Below are 23,551 nucleotides of genomic sequence, written 5' to 3' on the forward strand. Positions count from 1 at the left end.
GGGGGGGGGGGGGGGGGGGGGGGGGGGGGGGGGGGGGGGGGGGGGGGCACATCACCAGCACGCACGTTGAGCTTGATGTTTGGCACGGGGAGCAGGAGCCGGGGCCGGTCGCCGGTCCGGGGCCGGGGGTACAGCGGCTGCGTGAAGTCCCCCAGGAGCTCCCGGAGCACCTGGGCCACGTGGTGCATTTGCACGCGGGGGGCCGTGGGCCCGCACGCCGGCCGCTCGGGCTCCTCAGCCAGCACCTTCTGGAGCTTGCTGTGGAACAGGCAGGAGGGGTCCAGGTGCTGGTACAGGTAGAGGAGGGTGTCCCACGTGACAAGCTCCTTCAGCCGCACCCCGTTCTCCAGGAAGAGCTTCACGAATTCGGGCTTGTTGGAGATGAGGGCCGCCATCATCACGGGGTGCAGCTCTGAAGGCTGAGGGAGAGCACCATGGGGCGCATGCCTCGCACACCCTGATCGCGGGGCCGCTGGAGACGCGGAGTGCCGGTGTCTCCGATTCGGGAAGGGAGGAAGTGGCCCGGAGTGCTCTCCACCAGGGCGAGGGCCGGGGTCTAGACAGAGGCCACCCTCCAGGGCCTGTCCTTGCTCTTGCGGGCCAACAAGACCCTCCACGGGGCCGCCCAGAAGCCCTACCTTCCACTGCCGCTCATCGGAGAAGATCTCGCTCCGGGCGATGTCCACGCGGTTCCACGCCACCGCTAACTTCAGCTGGTGGTCCCAGTTCTCGTGGCCAAAGTAGTCATGGCTCCGAGAGGCTGCAGGTAGAAGGGACTCGCATCAAGGGGGCACCGGTCTGGGCCTCAAAGCCAGTCCCTGCCATTCGATAAAGTCAGACAGGGAGGCACCTGTCACCAACCCTGGTCTCTCCGTGACTTTGACTGAAGAGCATGCCCAGCCGCAAAATCCCCCACCCCCTCCCCCCACCTTCACGAAGACACGTTTCCTTTCAGTGCTGGAAACAGACTGTCTGGGTTTGGGGCATCGCTCTGGCTCACCCCCGCCCCTCGCCCGGTCAAGCCCCTCGGCCCCCAAGCTTAAAGAAAACAGTCTCGGACATGCAGGCGTTTCTGCAGGAACATTCAAACGTTACACCTGCACATGCGGTCCCTTCCCTTTCCCGCCTTGACCAACAGCAGAGCTCAGCCAGGCTCTCACTGCGGGCACTCTGCCAGCGAGGTCCTGCTCTCTCTTGCTGGCTCTACATCCTAACGGGTCGTTATTTGGAGAAGGAAACAGGAACTTCTCCTCACAGCACACACAGAAGCAAGGTGAGGGGCAGCGTGGACACCTGAGCGTGGAGACCGGAGCGGAAAGGCTGTGTCCGCAGAGCTGCCGCAGCGAAGCCTGCAGCCGCGGGGGGTAGAGAACAGGAGCCGTACGGACAACACGGATCGATTAAGCTCCAGTAAAACCCAAGCCTTCCACTCGCCAAAGACACCTTGAAGGAACTAGGAAAGGGGGCCAGGACCCAAGAGAAAACACCCCCAGGCGTGTACCGAACAGAGGGTCTGTATCCGAGTCCATCAAGACCTCGACAACTCAAAAGGAGACAACAAACCAAATAAACGCGGACAGAAGACCCGAAAGGCTCGTCACCGGATGATGCACACGGCCCACGAACCCAGGATGTCGCCGGCCATCGGGGAGATGCAAATTCAAACTGCACCGAGCTGTCACTGCACACACCCCCGGAGGGCGGACCGCGCCGAGTGACGGTGACGACGCCGAGCCACGGCAGCGCACGTCCACGCCTGGCGGCGGGGTACAGAGGGCCGATCTTGTTGGAAAACAGTTTGGCGTTTTCTTACCAAGTTAAACATACGCTTACCATGAAGAACCAGGAATTCCACATTCCTAGATGCGGACCCGAGAGAAACGGGAACAAAGAGCAGCTGTCGCTGTGACAGCCCCACACCAGCGGCAGCCCGCGTGTCCAGCCACACAGAGCGGGAAACGGGCGACGGTACCCCCGCGGTGGAGGACCACTCGCGGCAGAAAGGCACGGAGTTCTGAGACGTGCGACATGCGGAAGAATCTCAAAATGTGGCAGGGAGCCGGAGAAGCAGACGCAGAGAGCACGGCGCGTGGTCCCGTTTACGGGGGGCTCCAGCACAGGGGAAGGCCGACTATATGGACAGAAAGCAGTTAAGTGGTTGCCCGAGGCCCACAGAGGCACAGGGAGCCTTGGGGGGTGGGGGAAGTGTCCCGTGTCTGGCTGGGTGGGTACACGGTGGGGCGTGCCTGTTCACATGCACACGGCAGTAAACCCGGGAGGGGGGCTGTAGCTGTATGTAAGCTGTGCCTCCATAAAGCTGGTTTGTGAAGGGGTTGTCACTGCGGAACCATATGTGTGTGTGTTTCTCTTCTCTCATTTATAGTCACACAACAGGGTCCCCCTGTCTCAGAGTCCCGCTGCCTTTCTCCTGAACAACCAATTACAGCCTGTCGCACTGTGTTGCTTCCAGGAACAAATGCACCTCTGTTGCTCCCCGCGACCCCGCTCTCCCTGGGCTGGGGCTCGGAGGCACTGTCCACGGGGTGCTGGACAACACGGAGCTGGTACCAAACCAGCTTTCCCTAACTCCTCGCGGAGGGCGACATGCTTCTAAAGAGCACAGCCTTAGATGTGCAGCTCGACGACCGTGTAACCACCACCACGACCAAGAATGGAAATTTCCAACACCCCAGAGGCTCCGGCCCGCCCTCCCCACTCAGTGTGCCCGAGGAGAAACCACGATTCACAGTGCCGGCCTCGCTGGCTCTTGATGCCCCGAGAGCACTTGGAGAGCAGATGTTGGGGTCCATCCTGGCCGTGGCCGGAGATCCTTCCCTCTCCAGCATTATGCATGGATGGCCACACTCAGGGCCCCGGGGGCCCCCGTCACTGCCTTTGAGGGGATTTACCAGACACAGGCGGCCTGGTGTCCCTCTTCTCGGTCATTCGGCCACTTCAGGGAAGAAAAGGAAGGGACAGATATCCTCATAGCCCCGTCTGTGAACAGAAGGGTTGGGTGCCCCAAAGCAAGACTGTCAAAACCCTGTCGTCACTCGGACATTCACGCCGGCCTTCTGGCCCCCCGTGTCCTTGCTGGTGGGAGACAGGGGTCCACGGGGTCCATGGTGGCGTCCCAGCTTCTGCTTGCCCCACCGTCGTCCTCCACAGTTGCTCTGATTCTATTCAACCAGCAACTCCTGGCTCTTCTGTCTCCCCAGACAGAGGTCTTTAAATGGGAGCCCTGGTCCTGGTTTTAACCATCTCGCTGGTTCTGTGAGGTTTTACGTCAGGAGGAGGGCGTGGAACAAAGCCCGGGTTTGAACTTCTCCCGTCACAGCTTCCGGCCCTGCTGCCCGGTCCCTCGAGGATGAGGAGCGGCCAGTGGGCAGAGCACAGGCTTCCTGGCATCAGGGATGTCTGCGGCCCCGTGGGAGCCAGCGGGTGAGACGGGGGCATCTGCTCTCCCCCAGGAGGGGGAGGACGGGAAAGTGTGGGGCAGAGGGCAGACCAAGGGGCTGGCCCAAGCCAGGCCACCGCGGGAGCTTTATTGTCCGGGGGTCCCTGCTGTGGGGGGCCGGAGGAGTGCAGGCGTGCGAGGACACATGGGTCAGGAGCAGGCCTTCGGAGACCTGGATTCGTAGGTGCGACCGTGATGCCCACAGGGCCATCTTAGTGTGGCTGCTTTCGAGCTCCAGTGAAGCAGAGAAGTTGGAGAAAGGAGCCCGAACCCCCAACACCGGCCGCGGGGCATCCCCCTGCCTGCAGGACAGTGAGGTGGGCCCCAGCGCGGTCCACCGCCAGCTGCCCTCTGACCAGTGCATCTGACCCAGAGGTCGTTTTTTTATCTCGTGCAAACTCAGGGTCCCGAGCCCCCTCGTTCCGTTTCTCCCTCTCGCCCCACTTTGCCTGACCCTCACCTTTCAGCAAGGCCTGCAGGATGGCCACGTCCATGTCCTCCTGGCCGTCCTTGCCTTCCCGGAAGATGGTCAGCAGCTGCCGCTTCCGGACAATGTCTTGGATCTGCAACGAACATCACCCGAGTGAGGTTTGGGGCGACACTCAGGCCCCCTGCCTCCTCCAAGGGCAGTTGCAGAATCGAGACGCCAGACGCACAGCCGAGCCCAGGCATGAGTCCTGCCTGCCCGTGTGGCCCGGGCCACCGCCTGGCCTCCCCGCACCCCAGCAGTGACGACGAAGACGCGTAGGGACCAAACACACGATGTTCCTGAGTGGTCTGCCGATGGAGACACAACCCAAGGGTAAGGAATCTCACCCCGCCACGAGACAGTGTCTGCCAAGTGCCCGACACCACTGAACTTGAGACTTCTCCCCGGTCCTCCTGCCTGGGCCCTGCCACTCCTCACCTTGCCTGCCTGCCCTCCTGCCTGCCCACCCACCCAGCCATCCCATCATCCACCCACCCACCTACCTACCTGTCCATGTACCTATCCATCAACCCATCCTACCTACGTATCTACACATTGACCCATCTATATATCCAGCCACCCACTATATCCACCCGTCCGTCCGCCCATCTGTCCACCCCTCCGTCCATCCGTCCATCCACGTATCTACCACCCATCTATCTGCCACAGCTGCTGCCAGGCACTGCTCCCCACAGGCTCTTCACGCTGAGGCAGGGTGAGCCTCTCACAAACACATCTCACCGCGGCTCCCGTGGGCTCCCAGCTTCTCTCCCTAGCTCCCCAGCCCGCCACGCCACGCCCCGCCTTGCCTGCCCCCACCCCCGCCTCCGCTCCCAGCCTGGCCCTACTCCCCACCTAGAGGCCAGCCTCACTCGCCCCACCTCCACGTCTGAGACCCCAACCTTCCCCATCCCGCCCATCTACCTTCCAAGTTGACCCTAAAATACCCCCCGGTCTCCCTCCCCAAACCTACCCTCCCCCCCCAGCTAAAATAACGGCTCCTGAGTTTACCCAGCCCTTGACTGAATGAGAGTAGCTGCCCGTTTTTGCGCTCATATGTGCGGACACAGTACCAAGCACTTCGTGTGGCTGCTCTGTCTACCCTCGGAGTTTACAGTGATAATTATCCCTATTTTAAGGACAAGAAAAGCAATGCTCAGAGAGAGCAAACAATCTCCTTTTGACACGCGGCTCTCTGGTGTTGGCTGCAAGCCCTTGCAATGAGCCCCCCCCACAGTGGATGTCCATGCCCGCCAGCGGCAACACCGGAGGGAACAAGACCCTCCTACACCGCCACCCACGGTGTAGACCAACACTCTGAGGTTTGTTGAATGAATATCGGATCATGAATCTGCAGCTAAGGGTCCCTTCCCCACCAGACAAGAATGACGATGAATGGCAAGGCTTGAGACGGATTTGGACGAGACCACTTTTAGGGCTTTGAGCCAGCCCTGGAGAGTGGATCGAAGCAGGCAACTTTGGACAATAGCGAGTTAGATTCAGTTCCAAGAATCGCCTGAATAATTCATAAACTGACTGGGGAAAGGCCCCAAAGGCGTGCCTGCCAACGCCCCACGGCTACATCGGGACCGAGCAGACGCTCACCACCGGACCTTGGCGTCTTCACAGACCGAGCCGGCGCTCAGGGCGAAACCATCTCACAGAACACGCGGCTCCCCCACGGTCCTGCAGACCACAGTACGCGCACACGAGAACGAGGCTCTGTGCCACCCACAAGCCCCGGAAAACCTGCACCTGCCCCCTTCGAGTGAGCCCGGGCTGCCCCCGCCAGGTCCCCAACCCGCCCGAGGCCTGCATCCCCCTCCACTTGGCCGACCACGGCTGTCCCTGTGGTCCTGGCTGCTGGGCACAGACTGTCCACGTGGCTCGAAGTTCGACATCGTCCGAGGAGCTGAGCAGATCTACACACTTGCCCGGAAAGCGTCTGTCAGGCACTGAAACTCTGGGTTTGTAGGAGTTTTTACAAGCTGGCTTGTTGCCTTGGTGAAGCACACAGACCGAGCTTCCTATTGGGGAAACCCAGGGTCCGAGAAGCACCAACTGCCCCCCCAGGATCCGGCTATGAGACGGAGGTTGGGTGACTCCAGACAGATGGGCCCTGAGCCCGGTTCGGAGAGCAGCGGGGACAGCAGCGTCCGCATGACCGCTGGAGCGGGGAGGTGTGGGGATTCCCCGCTCGAGCTCCCCTGGGCTGCCCCCGGGGCTGTGTGCGTCAGCAAGGGCCGACCCCCCGCAGCCACACTCCTTCACGCTCACCCCCACCCCGCCTGCGAGGGCCCCACTCTTCCCGGTCTGTGAACAATGTCATCTGCCCCCTTAGGCATAAAAGAGTGAAGTAACGACGCATTTAACAGCAAAATTACTGGGGCGCGTTAAGCGTCTGCCTTCGGCTCAGGGCGTGATCCCGGCGTTCTGGGATCGAGCCCCACATCAGGCTCCTCCGCTGGGAGCCTGCTTCTTCCTCTCCCGCTCCCCCTGCTGTGTTCCCTCTCTTGCTGGCTGTCTCTGTGTCAAATAAATAAATAAAATCTTTAAAAAGAAAAAAAAAAGCAAAATTACTGAAACACGGAGCAATTATGTCAGTGCTGTGACTGGCCTGGTCTTGGAGAAGTGGGTCAGGGGCGGAGAAGGTCCACACAGAGATTGTGGGGTGCCGACTAGGCTCACAGCTCTGGAGCTGAGGACAGGGGTGGAAAGTGGGGCGCCACAGCCCCCAGCCTGCCCCACGGCCAGAGCAGCCCACCCTCCTGCAGAGCTTACGGTGGCTCCAGAAAACCTTTGTCATCTGGCAGCGAGGTACGAGGCACATAACATCTCTGCTAAGAAAGGAGGGGAGGGAGGGCGGGTTCTGCATTCAGCCAGCAGCGAGGAACCAAAGTTGATCTCAGCGGTGAAAGTGCGCTGCGCCCCGCAGGACGCCAGCGTCAGGAGAGCGTGGGTGAAGCGTGGATAGAAACCCTCTATCCTTGCGGCTATTCTACAATGCTGAAATTATTCCAGGATAAAAAGAGCACGAGAGCAGCCGCACGACACTGGAAACAGGCCGAGCCCAGCAGCCGAGGGCCAGGCCCGGCCCTCCCGCGGCCTGCGCTGGGGTGTTAGCTGCAGGGCCCTATCTCCAAACTCCCAGTGTCCACTCAGGACGTCCTGCCGTGGTGCCCCTGCGGGTGTCCTCCTGGAGACCAGGGAGTCCCCTGGAACACGACCGGCACCTGCAGATCCCCAGGAGGGCCCCTCTCCCCGCAGATGTCTCTAGCTGAGGGGTGCCCATGAAGCCCCTTCCAGATGCTGCACGGGCCCCTGCCCCTCACCTGCCTCCCTGCCTTGCCGGCCCTCAGATGCCTCCATTCACCTGCCCCGAGTGGGGGGTGCTGGAGCTCACCAGGCTTGCAGGCTATGCCGGACCCTGCTGCCTGTGGCGGTCACCTGGCAGCACCCCTGCTGCCTAGATCTCGGCTCCCCACCCCTCTGCCCCTGCCCTGGTCTCCACGGCAGCCTCCTGCCCCCCAACCCAGTAGACCCCTCTTCCAAAACAGCTGCACTGTCAGCCCCCAACGTTCCCCAGCACAGGCCTGAACTTCCAGGGACAAGAGGTTTAAGACATGCCCTCCTGAAGGCTTCCCACCCACCCTGGGCCCCTGCCTGCTCCTCACAAAACCCCCACCCTCCACAGAGCACGCCACGCCCCTCCAGGCCCGCTGGGGTCCTGTTTCCAGGCTAACGGTGTCTGGGAGCTGGCGGCGTGCCTCCCGACCCACGGGCCCGTCTGCTCACCTTTTTGGTCCACTCGACAATCCTGCTCTCGCTGAGGGTCTCGAACATCTCCTGGGAGAACAGGCTGAGCGTCTGCTGAATCCTGGAGATGGTGATCTCAGACACGGGCAGGCCGGCCACCTGGGCGATGACGTCGGCCACGCGGCCTGAGCCCTCCATGACCACACACGGGGTGCCGTTGGTGATGGCGTTGTAGATGGTCTGCAAGGCAGGGGCCCCCGTGAGTCCCACGCTGACGCCGAACTGGGGACTTCTCCCCGTGGTGCTGGCTCAGGACCAGGGCTAAGGGGCTCCTGAGAAATGTACCGAAAACATGGAGTTTGGTAGCATTCCTCTGCCCGGAGGGGAAAATCCTGACAGACCAGCTCCTTGAGGCCCACTGCTCAGGTGGACCGGGAGCATCGAAACAGAACCCCGGCGACATTTTGGCCCATTGATCGGTGTCATGGGAGAGGGTGCGGCCTGGCCTGTCCCTCAGGAAGGCCCAGGGCGAGACCAGGACCACCAGGGCAAATCCCCAGACATCCAGGGCGAGGTCAGCTTCAGGAAGGACCTCGGACACCCTGCGGGAAGGACACCCTCTGGGCCGGGGAGGCAGGTCTGGGTGCCATCTGTGGGGCCCCCGTGCAGAGCGCTCCACGTGGGGAGGGCGTGGGGCACCAGGCACACTCCCATCCCCCCGGAAGTCCTCCTGCGAGACATTTCCCATGGTCCTTGCTCCTGCCCCCAATGTGCAGGCTATAATATTATCCTGTCCCTGCAGCCAGTGCTCCAGCAGCAGGGCCAACCACACGCCGTGGACTGTGTTCTCCGTGGGAGCCTACTTCACACTCAGCTGTGGTCCCGTGGGGCTGGGGTGGGGCCTGAGGGCAGCAATTTCGAGAACACTCCCGGGGGTCCTGGAAGCGGGGGACCATCTGACTCTGTCCTCGCTACAGTCCCCCTGGGACCCCTCTTCCTGGCCAGCCACCCAGGGCCAGAGCCAGCATGCCCCTCCCACAGCAGGGCACCTCCTCGAAGGCCACCTTCCCACCACGCCTGGAAGGGCCCTGCCACACAGCCCCTCCCTTTCTCCTGGCCCCCCAACGATGGCCCCGTGGATGCTGGTCAGGGGGCTTTGGGCCAGCAGTCCCACCTGCGGCAGACCTTGGACCTCCAGAGTCCTACACCCCACCAGTACTCACGTGCAGGGTGCCGGGCCCCCCTTCCAGCACCACACAGACGACAGGGATCTTGATGGCCACACCTAGGACGAAGCACAGATCCTCGATTTAGGGAACATGGAGGCTCAGACCCTCTACCTGGGCACTCTTGCCCGCCTCCCCCCAGCTCCAGCCTAATCACAGCAGACGCATCCGATGGGAGATGCGTGGTAAGGACGCAGTCCTCTGCAGTCCGAGGATGACGGCTGGTTCTGTGTAACGACAGCAGACCTGAGGCCCTGAGAGGGCTCCTCCACTGTGTACTTCTGCTCCCGTTCTGGGGCGGGAGGGGAGGCAGGGCTGTCTGCCTGGCCAGTCACCATGACCAGCCTGCTTTTCTCACCGGCCCTTTTATGGCACCTCAAATCTGGGCACACCATGGGGACACACCCAGCCCAGGGGCGTAAGGCACCGTCAAGGCCGGGGAGCACAGTGTGGGACCTCCGTCCGCTGTCCACCGTGCGCCCCCTGCCCTGAGCCTTCCATCCATTCCAGCGGTCCGGGGCCCGGTGAGGACTTTAGAAATCTCTCCCGGGCAGCAAACTTTGCCTCCAGGTGCCATGGTGGCTCTTCCGCCCACCCCCGCCCGGGCCCCCGCAGGCAAAGCAGGGCTCTAAGTTGTGGTCCTGGGCCAGTAGCGTCAGCCTCACCCGAGGACGGAGAAAGGCAAGGTGTCTCCACCCGCCCGCACTCAGGGGCCTGCACACCGGTCCTCCAGGGACTCTGACGCGAAGCCAAGCTTGACACCACTGCTCCCTGCTCTAAAGGCGGCTGCCCAGCCTGCTACAGAGAGCTGGCACCCCCTGCTATTCAGGGTCCCCTCTCTACCCCTCAAATCGTGCACGAATTCCTGTGTGTCTGCCCTTTCCATGTCCTAGAACCAACCCCATGTCACCCACAAGGGAAAGGATGTCTTATTTCTAAACTGAGCCCGTTGCTGTAGAGTGATTGCAGGTGGTCTACGACCTGCGAGAGAGCAGAAAAGCTGGGGCTCGCCCCCACCTCCCTCCACCAGTTAAACGGGCTGAGGGAAGACGTCCCCACTGAACAAGGGTGAAGAGATGGTGGGAAGAAGTCCAGCTGTGTCCCGTGGCACCCTGAGCACCCCACCTGTTGGACGTCCTGCTCATGGCCGGCTGTGTCCCAGACCCCTTGACCAGCTGGCTCCCCTCTGTCCCGATAGCCCTCAAAAAATGCGCTCCACTCGCCTCCTCTTTCCTTTGTCTGCTCCGATATGAACTTCTCCAGCTTCGTCCTCAGGGCAATCTCGACCCCGTAGCGGCCGTGCGTCCCGTCGTCCACAAGGATGAAGTGGGAGTGGTTACTGTCCAGGCAGGTCAGGTGCCCTTGGCCTTCCTCATCCATGATGGGGACAGCCAGAGAAGCTCAGATACAGACAGACGGAAAGTGCACAGGGCACGTGGTAGAAGAGGAACAGATAGCGCTGGGAGCGCAGGTGCTGAGGGCGCCACCAGAGGGAGTGAGGAGCGGGTGGAGCGAGCCGTCGTCGTCTTCCAGCGGCAGAGCGTCCCTGGCGGTATGGAGGTATGGACGGACGCTGAGGGGCTGCTGGGCGGGGCCCAGAGGGACAGGAGGGGCACGAGGACCATGGCATTGGAAACGGGAGGAGGGCGACCATTGCTCTCTGAGCAGGAAGCGGAGCTAAGCTGCGTGGGGCGAGTGTAAGCGGTGGGCGGGGACGCAGCGCCAGGGGCTGTCCGAGCAGCAGTGCAGGCCCCGCCTCGCTGCTTCTTGCTGAGGAGGGGGACACACTGAGGGGTCGGGGACTTGAGGACTTGGGACACAGCCCATCCAGATTGCGAAGCCTGCCTGCAAGCTCCCGGGTCGCGGACAGGAGGCCAGCTCTCAGGCGCAGCTGGACCTTCGCTGGGGTGGGAGAGGTGGCGGGTGGTTGTGGGCTTGGCCACCTCGGCGGGAGCCTAGAACAGAGGCGGCATTATCCGCGAAAGCCCTGAGGACGGGCTCCGTGTCTGGGGCATGCCCCTTGGGACACATGCTGGGAAGACAGGATATTGTGTCAGCAGCACTGCTAACCTGGACCAAAGGGACACGGGACGTCGGACTTCCAAACCTCTACAGGCGGGAAACAGGCAGGTCACCTTCAAGAAGACGGCCCGATCATCCCTGGGGCGGGGGCAGGGACCAGGCCGCAGCCAGAGCCTCAAGTCACAGAGAGTCCAGAGTTCAGTGACCTAACGATTTCCCTGCTGGGCTTGGAATTGAAGGGGACCCGGACCCCTTTATTCCTGCCACATTCCCCCTTTTGGGATGAGAACGTGCAGCTACCCTGGGACGCCCGTCCCATTACTGTATTCTGGAAGAAAGTAACTTGTTTTCCAGCGTCACATGTCCACACACGAGGAGGAGTGCTGTCCCCAGATGGATCACACGCAGAGTGTCGTCCGAGCCCGGACTGGATGATTCAGATGATGAGGTCGGGGACTTTTGGCTGTGCGGATGCTGTGATGGGTTGGTAATGTGGGGAGTCTAGGGATGGGGTGAATATACTTTGCATGTGGGACGGACGTGACTCTTTGGGGGTCAAGGGTAGCCTGCAGCGGGCTGAGCTGCTGTCATCCAAAGACTCAGGACCCCAAGCCAAGGAAGGCCCAGCGGCCAGCAGAGTCTGTGGGAGGGAGAAGCAGCCTCCCCCAGAGCCTCTAGAGGGACGACAGCCTGTCCGCATCTCGACTGTGGTGAGGGAGGCTCATTCCAGACCTCTGGCCTCCAGAAGTGGGAGAACGCATTTCTGCTGCTTTCAGCCGCCGCGTTTGCCATCACTTGTGCCAGCAGCCCCTGGACACTGATGCAGGAGGGATGGCTGTGGGGCCAGCACACACATCCCCTGTCGTCCACAGAGGACATCAGGGAGCTGTCACGGGGAGAAGGTCAAAAGGGGTCTCAGAAGTCACCCCATCTCTCTCAGCCTCGGACTTCCACTCCCTGGAATGAGCTACCAAGGTGGAACCAGTCCCGTCGGGTGCAGGAGGACAAAGGCTGGGGGGGCAGGCTGGCCACGTCACCAGCAACCGTGTTGTAACAGGAGGCACCGTGGCGGACTGGAGGCCCATTCATAAACCACCACTCACGGGCCAGTCGTGGGCCAGCGTGCTCCTGGAATGTCCTCGACCGTGTGAATTAAGTGCCCGTGCACTCATTGGGCCAAATCCACTGTGTCCTGTAAAAATTTCGTTGAATGAATCTGATCTTTTCCAACGCAAGTCTCTGTGTTCGCACGATGGCATCTCCTGCTGCCCCGTCCTCTACATGCCTGTGTGGTGGTGACGCCAGAAGCCGTGCTGGGCTGAAGCCACCACTCGGTGCGGGTTCAAAGGGCTCAGACTTTGGGATCAGACAGCATAGGGTCACCCCACCCAGGCGCGCCCTGCCCTCTGCGAAATCCACGTCTCATCGGAGTGTCTGTCCCGATGACCTGTGGTAGTTCTGAGGCGACTCCTACGTGGACCTGTCCTGTGGTTGGAAGGGGGTCCAGCCGAACTAGCTGCTTGACCCAGTCATCAGGGTCTGCGGTGCGGCTGGGCATGAGCCCCCGTCTCCAGGGCTCCCGTCCAGGCTCCTCCCTCCCCTTACCCCGGTGTCCAGACGGCGGTCTGTCCACTGTGGTGCTAATGGGATCAGGCCCTCACCTCCTGTGCCCCCCCAGGGGAGGTCGCCGAGCTCACCGAGGGGTGGATCAGGCCTTCCCGGTTGTGCACGGTGCCCCACGTGGCAATTCCGACCGTGACGACCTCTCCTTCATTGCAGCTGCTGCTTAGGGTGAAGTCCCGCACCGCCTCGCCCACCTGCTTCATCACGCCCGTGTGGGACCCGCCGGTGATAATCCAGGCCCCTGGGGAGAGGAGCGAGGTGTGCACCTGCCACCCACAAGCCTGACGCCGAGGGCCCTGTGTCCTTCGATGCTCACTCCCTTCATCTGCGGGGTCCCTCCTCAAGGGCTCCCTAACTCATCATCAGGCGTAAGTCTCAGAACCAGGACCACGGAGGAAGCCACACTGTGATTCTGTCTTCATGGTGTGGCTCTAGGGGCCAAGGCTTCCCACCTGCTCATGTAGGGCATGGGCACAGGGACGGGGACTGCAGGCCTCTCTCCCCACCTGCCCGCTGCTTCTTCTCTGTCCTGGACTTGGGAACACGTTTGTCTGAATTCTTCTACTCCAAGGCGTGAATGTCCCTTCTTCCCCTCAGTTCCTGGGCCCGAGTGTGGTGGACTGAACCCCTGCTCCTGACCTTCCGCCCCGCCGTGCTGCGCATTGGCACTCCCTTCCCACCCACCGTCCAGCCTGACCCGGGGACCGGCTCCGGTCGCCCCGTGCAGGCAAGGAGCAGGACCACCAGGCCTGGGCGCTGCGGATTTGTGCCACAGCTGTTTTTGCTGCACCTCTCCTGCCACGAGAAAGCAGATCCCCCGTGGGGTCTCCTCCCCTAACCTGTGTCCCGGATGAGGGGGGACACGGGGAGAGCTGCAGCCACAGACCTGCAGCTGCCTCCACGGAACGCAGGCGAGGGCAAAGCTCACTGCTGTGGGGGACGCCTGTTCCCGGGGCCATGCCGACCACGGCACGGAAACCAGTGCCTGGAAGTCAGTTATGTGTGGCATCACCATAAGGAACAAGCTCAAACACGTGGCACGGCTTTGGGGCCGGGACGTGGCAGCAAGGGCTTTGCCACTGAATGCTAAAAAGATAACCATCAAGACGTGGTCACACTGTCACCTGTGATGACCTGGGGGACAGGTGAGCACCTAACGGGTTCACAGCCAAGGTCATGAGTGTGCCTGGCGAACGGTCAAGTCCCACGTGCTGAGGAGACTCCAAGAGACTCGGGCCAGGAGGACTCAGACTGAGCCTCTGTTTCAGGGCAAGGACCAAACAGGGGCGTGGCCCTCCTACATTGCTAAAACCAGGCCCTAGAAAGAGGGTCAGTGTCCCCTGGGTGCCCCAGTCTCACCTGGACCCAGAACCCTTGCTCTCCTGCTGTTAACCTACCCAGCGTAGCCCTGTTGGAGGCCACGGGCACCATGGCATCACTCTGAGAGAGCACCAAGGGCCGCCTCCCGTGGCGCTCATGTAGCCTTGGGCCCTGCCCTGTGCTCACTGGAGGTGTGGCCTTAGGGACATGGAACCCTGAGGCAGTCTCTTCACAGGGCAGTCCATCCTTCCCAGATGTGGACGGATGGATTAGGGAACAGGGATTTGGTTCACGGAGACCTTCACTAAGATCCCCACAGCTAACACGACCACCTCTAGCCACTCCACCGGCCACCACAGCAGCTCACAGTTGACTCAGGCCGTCTGTGGCTGCAGAGCCGGGTGGCGCTCTCAGCAGCTCGCTAGGCCTATGTCTGTCCCATGAGCAAGCCAAGCAGAAGCCGCTGCAGGCCAGCAAGGGCCAGGTGAGTCTGACCTGGGGGGGCATGGCCTCAGTGACCCCTGAGGGCCGCTCCAGTCCCAACACCCCTGATGCTGTCTGCTCAGCCCGCCCATGGCTCCCAACCCCAAGTGCTACCTGTGGTCTGGGCCACCTTGACCAGGCCTCTTCGGAAGACACTCTTCAGCCTGGGCTTCATGTTGAAGTCCTTGGCCCCGCCTGTCACCGAAATGAGGAGGTTGGGGACGTCCAGGCCCCAGTACTGGGTCATGAGGTGGTATATCACGCTGGGGGGTGTGTCCTGGGAGAGGCGAACGTACTGCAGGGAAGTCAGAGGACAGCAGAGGACACCCTGTGTCAGTGGGTGGCCAGCCCTGCCCCAGAGATGGCAGTGCAGCTGGGGCAATGGGCACCCCCACACCAGGCCATGCCTGAGAGCCCCAGCCAGGTGGATGGACACCTCCCACCATGGATCCAGATCCAGTGAGTAAAAGTGGCCACGTCCAAGCAGGACACAGATTGAGAGGAAGGGGGACGTGGCAAAGGCCCAGAAGCAAGGCCCAGGGGGATGACCGGCCACCCTGAGGAGACCAGTTCCCATCTTCCCAACCCCCTCAGCACAGCCCTGTGGCCACAGCACCCTCCCCACCCTGCTTCTCTGCTGTAGGACACACCAGCCCAAGGCCAATCCTGTTCTGTGGTGACCCAGAACTCTGAGAGTACTGGGGGTCTCCTGTGAGCCTTGTGGAGCCCCCGCCCACCCCTCCCCTACTGCTGGCAGGCTGGATGCCTCGAGTTTCAGCCAGCCTCTCTCTCCCATGCCAGGAAGTCCTGGCCACCTCAGATCATGGAAAGTTGATGCGAGTCCACAGTGGGAACAATGGAGGGATGAAGACCAACCTTTCCCACCTTCTGGCCCAGGCCTGTGAAAACAATGTCACCAAAAGCATCTGTTGGCATCTCCTGGACATGTTTTTTGGGGTCCCAATCTTTGCTCTGCAAAGTGTGGGGCCTGGTAGCCTCCTCCAAGTGTTGCTGGCGTGTGTATCCACACTCACACACCACCTTCCTGCAAAGACCACACAGTCACTGGAGGAAGCAAGCTGCCTCTGTGCTCCCCTCCAGGGTGTCAGGACTTTCACCCCCCAGCAATGATGAGTCACCCCCAGCAACAGTGTTAGTGGAGGCCCAGTGGGGAGCTAAGCATCCCTCCCACAACCACAGGAATAAGAAGTCCCTCCCTGCCAGGTATCAACTCCGGCTGAGAGGGGCTTGGACTCCCATCCCCACATAACAATAATGAGGCGGTGTCTCCCTCCCCCATAGATATGTCATAGGGACCTGCTAAAACGCAAGATGCAGAATCTTATACATAATATCCAAAATATCATGGTTTCAAATTGAAAATCACTAGTCATATCAGGCACCAGGAAAATCTCCGCCAGAATGAGAAAAGACAGCAACTACCAATGTCAAGGTGATACAGATGTTAGGATTATCTGACAAGGATTTTATGGCAGCTCTAATAAAAATGCTTTACCAAGGAATCATGGACACACTTGAAAAAAATGAAAAAATATAGTTTCAGCAAAAAAATAGAAGGTACATCAAATGGAAATTTAGAAGTAAAAAATGCACTAACCAACCAAAATTAAAAAAAAAAAATCAGTGGGTGAACTCAGCCAATGAATGAAGGTGGCAGAGGAGAGAATCCATGAACTTGAAGATAGAACATAGAAATAACCCAATACAAACACCAGAGAGAAAACAGACCTAAATAAACAACCAAGTGAGAAGACTCTAGGACTAGTGGAACTATGACAGAAGAGCAAACGTGTGTCCTCAGAGTCCCAGAAGAAAGAGAGAAAGGAGGCAGGGCTGGAAAAGCATGTAAAGAAACTATGACCAATCACAATGAGCACTGAGTTATGTATGGAAGTGTTGAATCACTATATTATACACCTGAAACCAATATAACACTGTACATTACGCTGAAATTAAAATTTAACACTTAATAAAAAAATTATGACCAAATGGGAGCTTTCCCAGGAATGCAAGTTTGGGTTATCATATTAACAGAATAAGGAAGAAAAGTCTAATGATCATTTGTTTGGGTGCATAAAGTGTTTTACCAAATTCAACACCTGTTTATAATAGCAACTCTCAACAAAGTAAGAATGGAGGGGAACTTTCTCAACCTGGTGAAAAAGCATCTGTGAAAATCCTACTGCTAACATCATACTCAAGGATGAAAGGCTGAGATCTCATCATGAAGACTGGGGACAAGACAGTGGTGTCGACCCTCAACTCCGCTGTGCAGCAAGGCACTGGAGGTCCTAGCTAGCAGAATGGCAGAAAGAAAAGAAAAGAGGAGGAGAGGAGAGGAGAGGAGAGGAGAGGAGAGGAGAGGAGAGAGGAGGAAGGGAAGGAGGGAAAGAAAAGAAAGAAAAAAGAAAAAAAGGCACACATATAGGGAAAGAAGTAAAACTATCTTTATTCACAGATGAGATAATTCTGTGTGTAGAAAATCCCAAGGAATCTATAAAAAGCTATTAGACTGACAATAAGTCTAACACGTTTATGGGGTACAACATCAACAGAAATAAATCAATTCTATGTCTATTTGGTAGTAACAAACAATTAGAAACTAAAATCAAAACAAAATAATACCTATAATAGCAAAGAAAAATAAAAAATGGCCAAAATCTCCTGCATTTGGAAAGAAGACATAAACTCACAGATTCAAGAATCTAAGGGAACACCAAATACGATAAACCCACAGAGATGTATACCAGGAGACATGAAATCAAACTTCTATAAACTAAAGACAAAACAAAAATCTTAAACACAGCAAGACAGAAATTACACCTTATCTATTGGGGGAAACTAACTCAGATAACAAACAACTTCTCATCAGAAACCAGAAAGAAGTGCAAGGAGGAAGTGGCAAACAAAACCAGAACCTACCAACCCAGAATTCTCTACTCAGCAAACACATCATTCACACGGAAGGCAGAAGTTGGACATCTTCAGATGCAGGAAAATTAAGAGAATCACCAGCAGAGCTACCCAAAAAGGATGGATAAAGGATGTGCTCTAAACAGAAATGGAGTGATAGCAGGTGGAATTGTTGAATATCAGAAAAGAAGAAAGCAATAGGAAGGGTAAACAGGACTCCAAAGAAATGTTCAAGTCCCCCAGAAGTGCAGAAAGAGAAAAATGAAAAAAACAAACTGAAAACAGAAAAATGCAGCACCAGACTTAAATCCTAACATATCGATAATTACATTAAATATAATGTCCTAAATACGCCAGTTTAAAAAAAAACACAGATTGGGAGAGTGGGTTAAAAAAATGAGACCTAATTATTTGTTTTCTTCAAAAATCTCACTTCCAGTGTAATGATGGAGGCAACTGGAAGTGACTGGAAGTGACCAGACCATTCAGCAATGAAGAGGAGCAGACTGGACACACCCAACGACCCGGTGGATCTTGATGGTATTGCACTGAGCAAAAAACTGAAAAGATCGTGTAGGGTAGGAGTCCTCATGTGACATTCTCGAGGTCAGAACGTTACAGAGATGAAGAACAGATTCATGGTTGCCAGGGGTTAGGGTGACGGGGACAGAGGACACGGGCGCGGAGCCCGTGGTGGAACCAGGGGAGATACCTGTTGTATCTCTGCAACTTCCCAAACTCTGTAATTATTCCAAAATAAAAAAGTTAAAAACCCACATGTAGTGCAGGCTCCAAGCAGCACCTTCTAGACACAGGGCCAGCAGGGTGCACAAGGCCCCACCCTGCAGCCTGGCCCGGGGCCCAGCTGGCCTAAGCCGGGAGGTGCTACAGGAGAAGCCCATCTCCGGGACTCCCCGCTCTGGTTTCTTCTTTCCATGCAAGAATGCACCAACACCTCTTGTCAGCTATGACCGCCTCTCTTATTTCCTTCATGTTCATGGGTTGAGACTTTTTATTCCTTCACTGCTATTCACTGGGGCTTCAGGAGGGAGAGGAGATAAATGTGCTCTTTATACCTCATTTAACTGGAAATTATGAATTTTTAGGTTCTGACTTTTTGGTTGTATCGAGTGACCTGAAAGACAAGATCCAGATGAGACAGAACAAGCAGTCCAAGGCCAGGTGAGACCGGAGCGAGGTGAGACCTGGGCCAGGTGGCACAGGGGAAGGATGGCTGGGCTGCCCTGCCACTTACCCAGTGCATAGTCTCAGATGCTCTGGCTCTCCATTTCTCTACTGGTAGATGGGGAAAACCCCACCCTCAAAATTGCTTTGCGGGTCAAATAAGGTTCTAGAAATAGTTTTTTTTTTTAAGATTTTATTTATTTGAGAGAGAAAAAGAGAACGCATGAGCTGGGGGAGGGGCAGAGTGACAAGCAGGTTCCCAGCAGAGCACAGAGCCCAATGCAGGGCTCGATCCCAGGATTCCAAGATCATGACCTGAGTCAAAGTCAGATGCCCAACCGATTGAGCCACCCAGGTGCCCCTAGAAATAATTTATAAAATTAGTGCAAAACAATTAACCTTGCAGAGCACCAAGGATAGGTTAAGAGACCCACAGCCTCTTACTTCGTACACAGAAATAAACTCAAAATAGGTGAAAGACCTAAATGTGAGACAGGAACCCATCAAAATCCTAGAGGAGAACACAGACAGCAACCTCTTTGACATCGGCCACAGTGACTTCTTGCTAGACATGTCTCCAAAGGCAAGGGAAACAAAGCTAAAAATGAACTATTGGGACTTTATCAAGATAAAAAGCTTCTGAACAGCAAAGAAACAGTCGACAAAACCAAAAGACAGCCAACAGAATGGGAGGAGATATTTGCAAATGTTTTATCAGATAAAGGGTTAGTATCCAAAATCTATAAAGACCTTATCAAGTTCAACACCCAAAAAACAAATAATCCAGTCAAGAAATGGGCAGAAGACATGAACAGACATTTCTCCAAAGAAGACGTACAAATGGCCAACAGACACATGAAAAAATGCTTCACATCACTCGGCATCAGGGAAATAAAATTCCAAACCACAAAGTGATCCCACCTCACACCTGTCAGAATGGCTAAAATCAACAAGGAAGGAAATGACAGGTGTTGGTGAGGATGTGGAGAAAGGGGAGCCCTCGTGCACTGTCGGTGGGAATGCAAACTGGTGCAGCCACTCTGGAAAACAGTATGGAGGTTCCCCAAAAAGTTAAAAATAGAGCTCCCCTACGACCCAGAAATTGCACTACTAGGGATTTACCCCAAAGATACACATGGAGTGATCCGAAGGGGCCCCTGCACCCCAATGTTCACAGCAACAATGTCCACAACAGCCAAAGTGTGGAAAGAGCCCAGCTGTCCATCCACAGCTGAATGGATAAAGATGTGGTTCATATATACGATGGAATAGTACCCGGACATCAGAAAATGAAATCTTGCCATTTGCAATGACATGGATGGAACTAGAGGGTATTATGCTAAGCGAAATAAGTCAGAGAAAGACAATTATATGATTTCACTCCTATGTGGAATTTAAGAAACAAAACAGAGGATCACAGGGGAAGGAAGAGGAAAATAAAACAAGATGAAATCAGAGAGGGAGACAAACCATGAGAGACTCTTAACTCTAGGAAACAAAGGAGTGCTGCTGGAGGGAAGGGGGGTGGGGTAACTGGGTGATGGACATTAAGGAGGGCACGTGATGTAATGAGCACTGGGTGCTACATGCAACTGATGAATCACTAAATACTATCCCTGAAACTAATAATAACACTATGTGTTAACTACATTGAATTTAAATAAAAAATTAAAAGAGACTCACAGCCTGCCTATTCCCCGTGCTCCTGGGCTCCTTCAGGGCTGCCCCTCCTGCTGTGTGTAGTGACACAGGGGCCTCCAGTGCTCGGAGCACAAGGGCCCACCTGTGGTGAGCTCAGGGCGTGCCCTCCGACCCCCTCCACAGACCCCCTAAGACAGACGCAAGGCACTCTCACACCTGCTGTGATCTCGGGGTGCACGTGAGTGTGCTGTGTGACCTCCTCGACCTATGGTCCACGGCAGGGATGGAGCCGCCAGGATGAGGACCCAGCTCTTCGTCTTGGCCCAGTGCTGCCCCAGACCTCCTCAGTCTCTAACAGCCTGTGACGGGTCAGCTCCTTAGCTGGTCCCTGCGCCGGCCCCTCTGCTGGACTTTCATCTACGCGGCTCCCCAGGCTGACCCGGGGCAGGAAACGGCACCCAGTCCACTGGCCCAGGATTACAGAATCAGAGTTTCTGTGGAGGTCGTGGCCCAGACAGGCATAAACGGGAGCACCAGCACCAGCCCCGGTGGGAGGACGGACCCCGCGGAGGCGCGGTCTCTCCGTCTGCGTCCCTCCCTGCGGTCTGGAGAGGCGCCTTGTCTCACTGGGCTCGCTCGCCTCGTCCTGAGAGAAGTTTCCGAAGCATCCACTTCAGTCTCTGCGTTTGATGGAGGAGGATTTGGTGTTCCAGAGAAGAGAACCAACACGCCAAGGCCGTGACGTAAACGTGACAGAATACGGGGACAGTCCGGGGCGGCAGCGGAGGGAAGGACAGAGCCGAGGAGGACCCTCAGGACGTGGGACTAACCAGAGATGGTGGGGGGCAGGGGGTTCGGGTCTGGAAGAGGGTGGGGGAGACCCTAGCGCATTTGATGGAAATGTTTAAAGTCTAGAAATACATCTGTTTTGAAGCTCCGTCTGTGACGGGGAGGACCCAGTCCTCCACGCCCTCTTGCCATCCGCTGGAGGGACCGGTCTGATGGGCCAGATGACAAGGGCTCTGTGCAGGACGCGCTCCCAGCAGGCCTGACGCTGCCGGCTCCAGAGGGGCCTGGTCACACGGCTGGCCCCTGCCGGCCCCTGCCGACCGGCTTTCAGAGCGCTCTGCTGTCCCCGACCCGTGGGCTCTGCCCTGGGCCCCGACCGCGCAAACGCTGGGATCTGTGCGGAACACTTGCTTTCCCTCGGGTCCTGGAATTTGGGGGGGGCTAGGCAGAGCCGCCTATGGGACCAGCTCACAGGGCTAACCCCGGGCACGGAGTCCCCGACGGCTTTGCAGGGCAGAGACCCGCCGCATGGCTTGCAGCCCTTCTCCCTCTGGGCATGCCCCTCAGGAGGGGGAGAGCGTCACAAGCCTGCGCGTGGGGGTCTCTGGACCCTGCTCGTGTGTTTTCCCTTGCTGAGCCTGGTGTGTGTCCTTGTGCAGTGACAGCCTGTCGCTGGGTCCTAGAAGTCTTAGCAAATCACTGAACACGTAGGGCGGCCTCGAGGACCCCCGGAAACCAGCCTCCACCGCCCACCTCTGCCTGGAATCAGCCCCCCTTCCTCCCTGGGGCCTGCCCACCCGCAGGGAGCACCTCCTTGTGGGAAGCACACGGACGAGCAGTAGGCTGTGACACGCTGCTTCCTGCATGCTTACCAGGGTGCCAGGCAGCCGCACGGCCCCAACCACAGGCACCCCACCACTCCGCAGACCCCACTCTTGCCACGTGTGGTCCCAAATCTTCGAGAAGGAAACTAGGAGATCATAAGGGTGCCCTCTTCTTCAATAAATGGGCTCTAGCCCACAGTCTGAGGGCAACAGGTGCTTCCGGGCGATGACCCAGACCCTGGCCGCTGCCAGGGCACCCAACGTGCCTGGTGAGTTCCCAGTTAGCGGAGGACGGAAAATCTCCCGCAGCTGCGCCTCGCCAAGCTTCCCACCCTCCCTGAGGTTCCTGATGCCCCGGGCCCTGGCTCTCTCCCCAGGACCTCCGGAAGCCTGCTTCCCCTTTCCAGCTATAAACCCTCTCCCCGAGTTCACACTCATTTAAAGCTTCTGAAACACAATTTAGGGAACTACGTTAATAAGTCGTGGCCAATCAGGAAACGGTGGACTTGCTCACTCTAGTTGCTATGAACCAATTACACTGACACGTCCTCACAGTAAAATACCTCTCGGTGTCCCCCATCTTTCTGGCCCTCCCTGGGTCCCGTGGCCCCCAGGCCTCAACGTAACACCCGAGTGAACAAGCCATTCCACCTGCTATCTCCCTGTGGCACGCCCGGCATTAAACCCGATGCTAGTAAAGGTGCTTCTGGAAATTTCCAGAACCAAACACGTCCTGAGCCCTTTTCTCCAAAGTGGGGAAAGGGGTACAAAAGGAGTACCTCAAACCCAAGCTGTGTCCCCCAGCCCTCTCTGACCCCTGTCAACATTCTCCAGGGGTCGTAACTCAGAGCAAAGAAGGGCTCCGGGGTTCCATCGGGGGCGCCCGGAGCCCCCGCAAGATGGAAACCAGGCGTGGTAGGTCTCAGAAGCCTCTGCGGCCTGTGAGTCCTGTACGGGGACTTCGGGTGGCTCTAGGTGTCTCTGAGGCTGTTCATGAGCCTGTTTTAGCATAACTAACACCAGAAACCTCGACGCAAAGTTCTCTCTGTATGTTGTCAGACAGAGCGGTGTGGCCTGGAAACCCCCCACCGCGTGTATTAGAGGTCCCCGTGCTCTGGAACATGCCGGCAGCCCTCTGGCTTGGGGATCTGCTCCCAGCACTGAGACGTGAGGACTCTTCTCTGAAGTGGGGCCAAGCAGGGGCGTGAACCGCCACACGTGCGTGGGGTGTGATGACACCGGGGCGTGCCACAGGACCCCGGGAACGGCACCATCGTGGGGGCCACTCCTGCCTGACTCCATGTCATCATCTCTCCACCTTACCCACGCAGGACCCCCCACACGGGCTGCTCCTCCCTCCTCAGGCGACACATGTGAGCTGGACGCTATTTGTCCACGGTGGGAACTGAGAAAGTGACTCTGCCCCACAGAGCCACACAACCATGTGCAACCGACTGGAATAAAAGACAAGTACCTGGATGGGGGGGAGGGAGAGGGTCCTTCCCAGTGCAGTCAGGGAGGGCTGCTCAGCAGAGGCAGCGTGGGCCACCAGAGTTCAGCCGGTGACAAGGAAGGAGTGGAAGAAGTAAGGAAGAACGGGGCCCGTCTGTGGCACAGCACGCACTAGAGTGTGGCTGGAGGGGAAGCACGTCCTCAAGGAACGCCAAGACACGCCACACCTCCGGGAGGTTCCTGTGAAGCCGCCCGCACGCTCCCCCTGACTTGTGGGGGGCCCCACCGGGAAGCCAGGGGCTTAGGAGTGAAATGTCCCGCAGCGTGGAGGCAACGTGTCCGCTGCTGCCCGTGGAGGTAGTCGTGGAGG

At 57.8% G+C, this 23,551-nt stretch overlaps 1 protein-coding gene across 2 annotated transcripts in view; it reads right to left on the reverse strand.

The window, feature by feature from the left end:
• Nucleotides 1-23,551, reverse strand: part of TRPM2 (transient receptor potential cation channel subfamily M member 2) — a 55,162-nt gene that overhangs the window by 27,311 nt on the left and 4,300 nt on the right. The window contains exons 5-13 of one of the 2 annotated variants that reach the window (XM_040621825.1): nt 15,233-15,401; nt 14,471-14,651; nt 12,624-12,794; nt 10,132-10,308; nt 8,906-8,967; nt 7,722-7,922; nt 3,918-4,020; nt 639-760; nt 66-419 (exon numbers count right to left, since the gene is read on the reverse strand). In XM_040621825.1, the coding sequence (XP_040477759.1) occupies nt 66-419; nt 639-760; nt 3,918-4,020; nt 7,722-7,922; nt 8,906-8,967; nt 10,132-10,308; nt 12,624-12,794; nt 14,471-14,651; nt 15,233-15,401 (1,540 nt within the window). Of the gene's footprint in view, nt 1-65; nt 420-638; nt 761-3,917; nt 4,021-7,721; nt 7,923-8,905; nt 8,968-10,131; nt 10,309-12,623; nt 12,795-14,470; nt 14,652-15,232; nt 15,402-23,551 lie in introns of those variants that run through there. The other variant, XM_040621824.1, reaches the window with a different exon arrangement.

Source organism: Ursus maritimus, unplaced genomic scaffold (assembly GCF_017311325.1).
Source record: "Ursus maritimus isolate PB19 unplaced genomic scaffold, ASM1731132v1 scaffold_4, whole genome shotgun sequence".
NCBI classification, from domain to species: Eukaryota; Metazoa; Chordata; class Mammalia; order Carnivora; family Ursidae; genus Ursus; species Ursus maritimus.